This window comes from Maylandia zebra, linkage group LG4 (assembly GCF_041146795.1).
Source record: "Maylandia zebra isolate NMK-2024a linkage group LG4, Mzebra_GT3a, whole genome shotgun sequence".
Taxonomy (NCBI): Eukaryota; Metazoa; Chordata; class Actinopteri; order Cichliformes; family Cichlidae; genus Maylandia; species Maylandia zebra.
In genome coordinates this window covers 12235305-12245870 of record NC_135170.1, presented here as the reverse complement: position 1 = coordinate 12245870, position 10566 = coordinate 12235305, and the positions used below count along the sequence as shown (strand labels likewise).

The following is a 10566-nucleotide window of genomic DNA, read 5'->3' as shown; positions in this document are numbered from 1 at the left end:
TCCTTTTCAGGGTCGCGGGGGCCGCTGGAGCCTATCCCAGCTGTCATATGTATGATGTAAAATAAGACTTTACAGCCAATTACAAGTATGTATAAAATTATAAACATTTTTCTGCTTCATTAAATTGACATAGGTTTACGGGCCAATACCAAAAATCACTTTTTTCGGAGACAGCTACAGAAGAAGACAAGTTTTCGAATTGTCTTGCTTTGTTACTTTTCCATTAAATATTTATGAAAGCCTCGAACTCACATGAACAATCCACTTGATCACTAGATTTGACTTTGGTGACAAAAGATCAAAGGCTTAAGAACTCTAATGCTAAATCTGGTGATAAGTGACTGATGGAGGCTTAGAGCCACATTCATTTAGAGAAGTTCACCGCAGAGCTCGATGAGATTCCAATCCTAATGTCCTGGTTTGATCTCTTTTTGTGGGGATCTGATTTAAAGCCTAAACTTGAGCTCACTTAATTTGATGTAGATTTAATAGAACTGAGTTCAGATTGTGAAGAAAACTAACTGAAATCTGAGTAAAGTTTAAACTTAATCACTCAAACATATGTTTTAAAATCTCACACATCAAATGACCCTGCACCAGAAAAAAATCTAAACCCGAGTAGCTGAAAGTCCAGACTGTGAGAATTTAAGTGTAAAACAAAAATGGAATAAAAGGCATATCGTAGACATGCAAAGAAAGAAACACAAAAATACAAAAAGAGGTTTTTAATTTTGCACAGCACAATAAAAAAAGCAGCAAACAAAAATCAGATCATAAGAGATGATCAGCTCCTGAGTCCTGAGGCATTGCACTGATTGTTTCCTCTACTCCTGCAGCAATAGTGTTTGTATATATGAAGACATTCAAGCATCAAAAATAAAGATTTTACTTTAAGGTGGCACATCTGCTGATTTTGTGATTTGGTATTTTATTATATCATAAAGCTACTGTGAGCATCAAAGGCACCAATGGCTGCACACAGGACACCCTGGGAAAAAAAACGTGTTTAGAAATAGATCAGAAATCTGTGTTTACCAGCGTTGAATGAAATCCTATAAAAAAGTGACAGCGGAGAAAAAAGCAGATCTGCTCATGGATGCAATAGTAAACATGTAGAAAAAAAATCATCTGCAGGATGGTAATGGAAAGGACAGATAAAACCGATGGTTGTGGACCTTCATTACCCTGAAAGAATCCCTATCGTGCGCACACAGTCACACACTGATGCTCATGGTTTGAAAAGAATGGGCTGCATCTTGATAAAGGTGAAGTTGTAATACTGTGGCAGACCCTGGTGGCTAATGCTGCCGAATTTGTCCCAAAAGAACGGCGGGAGTCCGTCCTGTGTTGTCGGCCCGTTCACCGCCTCCGCACGGAAATCCCCAGCCAAGTGGAAATCTGTCACCTGCACAGGGAAAAAGACGCCAACAAGAAGAAAGCTGGGTAGAGCTTAAAAGCATCTGAATTCATGAAACCTGCATGACTGCTACTGATGAAAAGGCTATTGTGGCGCTCTGGGAATACCTTAGTGTCATAGCAGCCTCCTGGTGAAGGCCTCTCGCTTTGCAGGTCGTTACGGCAACAGATGGACTTGCAGGGGTCACCCTTTGAGTACAGATCCTTCTTGTAGTCTGAAAACAAGCAAACCAAAAATATCATGCTTGTGAATGTAAATGGGTGGCTACTGGAAAAAGAAATGAAAAGATTTCAAAAATTAAACAGAGATCCAACTAAGCCTAATTCTGTGTCACAGTTCAGCTATCACACTGGCTACTGCAGAAGAAACCCTGGGACACTCGTGGACCTGGTTGGGAAGAAATGCTCTACCTGTGCATCTTTGGTTTAAACAGACGTGCAACAAGTCTGAACAGAAGAGGTACCTAAAAGAAATGTATAAAACTATATCAGCTCAAGCTATAGCTATCAGAATAGCTAGGAAAAGGCCACTTAATTAGGTACAGTTGTTCAACTACTTGTTAGTGCAAATATCTAATCAGACAGTAAAACAGCAGTAACACAGTGGATTTATGCACATAGACATGGTGAAGACAACCTGCTAAAGTTCAAACTGAGCATCATTTAAATCCCCAAATCCACTTCAGTATTGTTATGACTGTTATGAACATGTTCTACCAATCTTCTAATGGCTGCTTCCAGCAGGACAACGGACCACATCGCAAAGCTCAGATCATCTCAAACTGCTAGATGTGATTTGAATCCAGCAGCTTGTTGAATGTGTGCCTCTAACAAGATGTAACTAATGAAGTGTACTGCAGCCAAAAATCTAGCTTATGAAACAGCAACATACAAAGAGTCAGCAGAATGAGTTAAAACTAAGAAGCCGAGATGGAGCCACACACCATTGAATCTCATGATGTGCTTCAAGGACTCCAGGTCCTTAACGCCACACTGGTCACGGCGAAAGATCTTGGCTCTGGGACAGAGGTCATAGGAGAAGTCCTCTCCGTACTGCTCCCACATTTCTACGTAACCACTCATTGTGTAGATCTTCCGATGGAAAGGAATGTTGTAGGATGGCCAATAACCTGTAAGAAATGGATGTGGTGACGAAATCACAGAAAAGTCTAAAAATGAAATATGATACAAAATACAATTGAATGTAGAAAATGATTAGCTGCCTCTGCGCAGAGTCTGTGTCTGGTCCGAGTACTCCACCAAGCTGGGGATCTGCTCCACCACAGTCAGCGCACCGTCGTCGAGACTGTGACCCAGCTTCACTTTGCTTCTGTCCAACACCATGTACTGATTGTTGTAGGTTCCTGCAAGAGTTACAGGTGGATTTATGGAAGAGAAAAAAGTTTAATAAAGAGGCCTGAGCATGATTTAGCTTTTTCTATCAAAACACAGCACAGTTTCTGTGCTTCGTGTATAAAGATCCATGTACATAAGGCAGACATGCTCACCAGAGTTATACATGGAAAAGGTTTTGGCCCATTCTTCTCCGGTTTTTGCCAAACTGTGAGCCAGCCTGACCCTCTGCCAGGCCAGTAGGCTATTTGGGGTGATTGTGTCAAAAAGGGAGGAGTTGAAGACATTGTTGGTCGTCTGCGTCATCATCAGACCACTTCCCAAGAGGTAGAAGTCATCCAGCGACACCAGGAACCCTGAAGCCACAAACAAGCCACATTACAAACATGAGCTTTATGGATGATCTTCTTCCATAATGATGTTCTTTTTGCATGTGTGCCATGTGTGAAGAGGGCGAGATAACCAAAATTGTTATACAGAGACAGCAGAATGAATGGTTGGCCTTCTGGAGATGGCTGACACTGACTGAATTACGAAGTGGAATCATCAGCAAAACTCTAAAACTTAAGAAGCTGATCTCACCAAATCCATTTAAGACGTCTTTAACTGACCTGGAGGCAGCTACTACAAATGTACTGCATGAATATTAACAGCACAGTACTATTCAATAAACTCAGTGACTTTTACTTTTATTTATGTTTGTTTCAGCATAAATGTTGGTTGTGTTTGTATTTTACTCCATCAGTTTTACATTCTTATAGTTTTAGTGTGTTTTTGCTGTGTATTTTCATCTGTGTTGTACTAGTCTGTGCAGTTACTGATTGTAATGCTGCCTGTCTTGGATAGGACACGTTTTAAAAGAGTTGTGTAACCTTAAAGTAATGTTATCCTGGTTAAATGAAGGTTCAATCAAAATAAATGAGGTAAATTTTCACTGATGCTCTTGCTTTCTTACATACCAGGGTAGCTGCTAAAGGATAGTTTTCCAGTGGCTGTATGGGGCTCGCTGATGTGAAAGTCCCAGTGTTTGTAAATCCGCATCGTAGCAGCGTACGTGTACCAGCTGGAATGAGCGAACAGGAGGTTCTCGTACCCCGGCAGCATCTAAAGATGATGACAGAAATCAGTAATGAGACAATCGTGCGTCATGTCCAACAGTTATGTAGCTTAACCAACATAATAACATTGGTTTAGTTAGATAATTAACTTAAATTCAAGAATATCCTTTCAACAAAAGCCACCAAACAGACAGAACAAGAAGTCAGAACAGGTGACGTTATAGGACTTTTGAATTTGGCCTGTTATTTAGCACAAACATACATTTGTTAAAGCTGCCGTGCAAAAAACACTTTGAAGTTACAGGTTTTAGAATATGCACCTCTGTGTACAAAACTGTCCCCTGATTTAATTATGTCACTGAAAATTAAACTTAGTTTCTTTAAATATGAAATAAAGATGAATAATGCGTTACTGCACTAATGCACCAGCACATTCGATTACACAGGAAATTTGCTCTTCACTGGTAGTTTCTTGTTCTTCTTATTTTGCACACCTATGAAAATCAGGTTACAGCTGATGTCAGTGAAGCATTACTAATTTGCTGTGAAGTAAATTTGAGGAACTACTCATATACATCAGCTGCTTTTTGTGTTATGTGTATTTTTTTTAATATCTAATAAGAATAAGAGCCTGATCAGGATCGTAGACTGTATATAAAAGATGGCCACTGTAAGCTGTGCGCAAACTTGTATTTTAGATCCTCGGGTTTGGCATTTTATCGGTTGCCATATTTTTTTCCCCCTCAAACTTGATGAGAAAGAGGAGACACCACATCTTCATAAAGTGAACTTATCAACTGCTCGTTTTATGTTGCAGAAACGGAACATTTTGATGTATTCACCAAGACTTGAAACCAGCGGCTGAGAGGAGGAACTGAAAAGTAAGATGTTTACGGAGTTCATAGATCAGATGCTTCTTCAAAGTCAGACTACCTTTTGCAACCAGAAGAAAGAGTGAGTTGATTTTAGGCATCGCTAGCTTCACTTTTGGTCTCTATATCCATCTTTTATATACAGTCTGTGATTAACTTGTGTTTTGACCTCTGACCTTGATGAGTGCAGAGCAGTGGCCCATCCCTGGAAGTCTGAAGTCTCTGAGTGAAGGATAGGAGCTGGGGACCAGGGCTGGGATCAGATCCAGCAGGTCTCCCACAGAGTTCAGGAACTGGACGTCAAACAGCGTCAGCGGCTTTGGGAAGGACAACAGATAAACAGCTGGTCATCAAATGCAAACAAACAGTGCTGCTGCTCCTGAAGTGAGACGGCCATTTATCAAAAACCCCAAAAAACATACAGAATAAAAGCTACAAAATAATTAATTATGAGAAAAGAAAACATAAAAAGTCCTCTCACATCTTACAGCAAACAAAAGTCGATCCATTAAATAAAATAATTATTTGCATTCATAACTGCTGGTATGTAGTATTACTGCTAGTGCCATTAATGTAACACTATTGGCTCTATAGCATATTTATAAAAATCTTCTTAAGTACTATTACTTCTACTTTTTATATTTAACATGGTTTAAGGCTGTGAAACCTGATATGAAACTGTTGGTTGATGCTTCTGCATCTCAGAGTGCAGATTTATTTGTTAGTAATTTTTCACTGTTCTTGTTTTTGGTCACATGGTTATCCTACCTTCTTCCCTTGCTTCTTGGCCCACGCTGCCACTCCTGCCTGCAATCCGTCCAGCTGAGCCATGATGAAGCCGGCGTGTTTCCACAGAGGATCGGAGCTCTTGTTCCCTTTCACCTGCTGTCTGACCCATGAGTCCTGCTTCCTGAATATACAAGAATCATATTAGACTGACATTTAAGTAAACAGATAACTGCTACTGTACAAAACTCCCACCGTAATACTGCATCAGCAGAAAAACATGATCAAAACTGTTCTTTATTCTGCAACATTATGAATGTCAGGGGTGAACTTCTGTAAGCTCTGTTGTGGTCAAGAGTGGCTGAATGCCAACGCTGAGAGTGCTTAAATGTTTGGTTGAACTTTTTTCAGAAGAGGATATGAAAGATGACAGATTGTGAAGTAGATGTGACATTTCTGCTGCTCGGGTTTTAACTCTGAAAGGAAAAGGGAACAGACTCACTCCATAAATTTCTGAACTGGGTCGAGCATCTTTGGTTCGGTGATCAGCTGCGGGTACATGTTGGTGTAGTGGTCCATCATCTGCCTCGGGAGGAGGAAGAATGAGTACAAGTATAAGAGTGAATACAAAATGCCATAGCCTATAGAGTAAAATAAATAAGGTTATAATGAGAACTGACAGCACTTACTGGGCGGTCAGGAAACCTTCGAGGTAGCCAGCCAGGAAGAAAGTGATCTCATCCGTTTCAGGAGTTTTTCCATACCCTGCTCGGATCTCCAGGACGCTCCAGCCTGTACTGGATAGGGTGTTATTCAGGAACCCGTAAGCATCCCCCTCGACCTCCATCACCCCCTCCTTTAACTTGACAAGCTTGTGATCAGGGTCCCAGTACACAGTGGCTGCTGTCAGCTCTGAGAACACATCAACATAATGAAAATATAAACAAAAAGGGAGGCACAGATTCCAGCTCCTCTACTTAGGGATTTTTTTCTATATTTGCTGTGATGAATTAATGGATGCAAACAAAAATGAAAGTTAAATGTCAGGTTAGGGATCACACTGCACGAAACACTTCACTCAGTCTCCAAAACAACTTAAAACTCAACGCGTACAAAAATCATCTGTACGGCACATTCATACAAGCAGCACGGACGCTGGAAATAAACCACCACTTCATTCCTGAAAGAATGAAACCAACAGATCCTTAAACAATCACCCGTGACTTCTCATGGACTCGTCCTACTTACTGTCAGCAGAGCCGAAGGTCGCAGCCACGCTGAACAGAAGACAGACATTTAACCAATTTAGCGAAGACATGTCTGCGAGAATGGAGCTAAAAACTAAAACTGCTGCGGGACATAGAAATGGTTCGAGCAGAAGTGGCAGAAGTAAAGAGGAAATCTGCGTTTTCTACGCAGGGAAAGTCCAAGTCACGCGAGCTCAGAGTTTCCTGATTGGCTGCGGCCAGGAGCGGAAAAAAGGGAACAGTACGCACACGTGAAAACACTTCGAGACAAGCTGCTGGAACAACTAAGGTAGTTGGTAAACAAGAGATTTTTAGTTTGGGGACAAGAAAAGAAAGAAAATAACTTTCCACCCCAGATGGGACTCGAACCCACAATCCCTGGTGTTGTGGATAGGCGTAACTTTGGGTCACGTGGTGTCGGTAATAGTAGTAGTGATTACTATGTTACCTGTTCTCCACCCGAGGGAATCTTTCTGAATGAGCGGGTGACGGGGGAAGACAACTTTTGCTGACCGCTCAAGTCTGGAATGTCTGATCACTGTTTTTCCATGGATTTTAATGATTTTTGATAACAAATAAATGAGTTTTAAATTGGAATTTTGACGTTTTAACAGCGAGCGCGTCAACATCATTCCCCTATTCAGCTGCTCGGCGACTCTAACGCCGACGCGAGCCCATCCACCGCCGCCACTACACCCACAAAAACGACTTGTCTGACAGAGAAAGAGAAGGCGACAGTGGTATGTTGAATGCTTAAAATGAGTGGTACGCAAGCTGCATCTGTTGTTGGAAAACCTGAAAAGGATAAAAGATTAATTGTTCTCACTGAGAAAGCTTTTGCATATAAAATTGAAACCACCCAAGCAGATCGGAAAAGGCATGTAAACAAAATGAAAAGTGTGATTATGTCTCTTAAAGAGCTAATGAAAGATGATAAAAGTTATTCACAAGTTAAATCACAGTTTGATGAGTTAACACACTTGTTTAAGGATGCCAGTGCATTGCATGAGTCTCTGTTTTCTTTAATCTCAGTTAACGAGAAAGATAAACAAAATATATGGTTCTCAAGCATTGCTAAATACAATAAAGAGTTTATGGAGGATGTCAAGATATAGCTTGCTGAAACTGAAAAACATTCAGGCAGGCCATCATCTGACAAAGCATAGTCAGATGATGGCCTGGAAACTTCCCTGGGAGGAGAAGTGGAGGTGCAAGAGCACATTGGGAAAAGAACCTCAATTATGTCTTAATCCCCAGAATGATGTTCAGGATGACGTGTTGTGTCAAATCAAGGCAGTAGGTCGAGCTCAAGAGTATCATCTCCTTCATCTGCACATCTCAGGGCAGAAGCTGAAACGGCTGCTTTGCTCGCACAGCAACATATACTTAAAGAAAAACACTCTCTTTAAGAACAGGAGGAGCAGTTGTGGAGAAAGAAAGAACAACTTCAGCTTGAAGCAGATATAGCTGCAACTGTTGCAAAAGTGAATGTGCTGAGAACTGGTTCCACAATGCGGATCGTTGCTTTGTAGAAATCTAATGGAATAGAATCCTATTTTAAAACGAAAGGAAACAGGCTTGAAATCCTTATTGTGGAAGCACAGACTTTTGTTCCACAGACGCTTACAAAAGGTAATGCAATCACTGGGAATGCAGAGCTTCAAGTAAAAACAGTGCAACAGAATATGAAAAGGAAAAGGCCTGCACCCGCTCTTATGGGGCCTTCTGACACTTTTAGACCAATCCCATCTTTGTCTAATCAACAAGCTGCTCATCCAGTAGCCAATGAAAATCCGTTGTCCATTATGGAAAAACAAAATAAATTAAAATGTATGTTGGTCAATCAGCAAAGTCTCTTTTCACTGCCCAAAAGGGAGGTTCAAACCTTTGATGGCGATCCTTTACATTTTCAGGCTTTTATGTGCTCGTTTGAACAGATCATAGAAGCAACGACTGGCGATACTTTATAAGCACTTTGGGAATGGACATGTGATTGCATCTTCTTATTTGATCAAAGTTCACTCATGGGCACTGATTAGATCAGAAGATGGAAAGGCTCTTCAGGCATACTGTTTGTTCCTACGTGGATGCTGCAATGCAGTGGAAGAGATTAATGATCTCTCTGAATTAAATACACCTGCCAAAATGCTTGCTTTGATTAGAAGACTGCCATATAAGTTAAAAGACAAATGGTGAACGGTAGCATGTGACATCCAGGAGAGGCAACATCGCAGAGCTGAATTCGTTGACGTTGTTTCCTTCCTTGAGTGTCAAGTTAAAATTGCTACAGATCCCGTCTTTGGAAATCTATGTGATGTTCCAGCAACACATCTAACAGCCAAGGGCAGCAATGGAGGGAAACGTTCTCCACATCCAAGAGCTAAAAGGAGTAGCTTTGGTACAACTCTGATGCTAAGAGACAGAATCAAACAGGAGCTCAAGATCGCCACAGTACTGTGAAGGCTTGTTTGTTCTGCAAAGGCGGACACACACTGGGGTCATGTGCTCTGCTTAATAAGATACCTCATAATGAGAAGATTTCGTTTCTTAAAAGGAATGGCATCTGTTTTGGCTGTTTGTATACTGGGCACATCAGCAAAGAATGCAGAAAATGTCTTTTATGTAAAATTTGTGGTTTCAGACATGCCAGTATTCTCCATATCCACCACAAGGAGAAGAATGAAGCCAAACCTGATAATGAGGCAGATAACAATCCAGATTAGTGGTCATACGGGGCCGGTGAATGAGATTGTAAGCTTGCCATCATGCCAGTTAAAGTAAAATCAAAGAGAGGTCAAAGAATAGTTGAAACATCTGCCTTTTTGAACCAAGGGAGTTCAGCATCCTTTTGTACAGTGGGTCTTATGGACAAGCTGAATATTGCTGGGAGGAAGACAACGATTCTCCTGCGCACTATGGGACAGGAGAAAGTGGTGGACAGTTTCATTGTACCTGAACTTGAAGTTGCTGGATTGGACAGTGACATATACTGTGATATACCTGACCTCTTCACTCAGCACAAAATGCCTGTAGATATTGGTAACGTCCCACATCAACAGGTCCTGGATGATTTGCACATTTGAAGCATGTTCATTTGCCAGAAATGAAGTCCAGTGTGGAGCTTTTGATTGGCATGAATATGCCCAGAGCTCTGGAACCTTTGGAGGTCATCCGGAGTGTCGGTGATGGACCTTTCACCGTTAGACTGTGCTTGGTTGGACAGTGCATGGGCCACTTAATCGAGAATGCTGTGGAAGGCCAGGATGTTTGGCAACAGTTACTCCCAAAAGAGTTTCTGCTGTCACACTGGATAAGCTATGGAAACAGCAGTTCAAGATGGACTTCCCTGAGAGCAGCCATGATGAGCAGATGGGCTGTCAAAGGAAGACTCAAAACTCCTGGAGTTGGTGATGGGTGATTTGGTATATCCCTCACCATGGGGTTTACCATCCTACCAAGGAGAAGATGCGGGTCGCCTTCGGCTGTGCAGCATCATTCCAGGGTGTCTCTCTTAATGCGCAGCTCCTGAGTGGCCCTGACTTAACAAATGCTTTGGTTGGAGTACTGACGAGGTTCAGAATAGAGCCTATTGTTTTGATGTCTGACATCCAGGTTATGTTTCACCAGGTGCATGTGCCAGAGGAAGATTCTGACCTATTGATATTTCTCTGGTGGCCTGGTGATGACTTTAGAGCATGCAAGAGTACAGGATGGGTGTTCATTTGTTTGGGGCAACATCCTCTCCAAGCTGTGCCGACTATGCCCTGCGGAAATGCGCAGAGGACAACAAAGCATACTTCAGCCAGCAGGTGATAGACACCATTCTGTATAGTTTTTATGTGGACAACTGCCTTGCTTCAATAGGCTCTGAAGACGAAGCCATCAATCTTTACT

At 41.6% G+C, this 10566-nt stretch overlaps 1 protein-coding gene across 1 annotated transcript; it reads right to left on the bottom strand.

The window, feature by feature from the left end:
* Window positions 1–710: 710 nt before the first annotated feature.
* On the bottom strand, window positions 711–6952 carry LOC101475659 (phospholipase B-like 1). Its single transcript, XM_024800348.2, has 11 exons — window positions 6674–6952; window positions 6115–6337; window positions 5928–6011; window positions 5468–5609; window positions 4876–5016; window positions 3729–3873; window positions 2925–3125; window positions 2640–2780; window positions 2361–2546; window positions 1525–1631; window positions 711–1405 (listed from the first exon to the last, which is right to left on the bottom strand). Exons 1-11 carry the CDS (start codon window positions 6741–6743, stop codon window positions 1229–1231), a joined length of 1617 nt encoding a protein of 538 aa, XP_024656116.2. The 5' UTR covers window positions 6744–6952; the 3' UTR covers window positions 711–1228.
* Window positions 6953–10566: the final 3614 nt, after the last annotated feature.

Coding starts and splice junctions, on each gene's coding strand:
- LOC101475659 (XM_024800348.2), bottom strand. CDS start 6,743: ATGTCTTCGCTAAATTGGTTAAATGTCTGTCTTCTGTTCAGCGTGGCT. Junction 3,874..4,875: donor ACTGCTCTGCACTCATCAAG/GTCAGAGGTCAA, acceptor CATCATCTTTAG/ATGCTGCCGGGGTACGAGAA. Junction 3,126..3,728: donor ATCCTTTAGCAGCTACCCTG/GTATGTAAGAAA, acceptor TTGTGGCTTCAG/GGTTCCTGGTGTCGCTGGAT.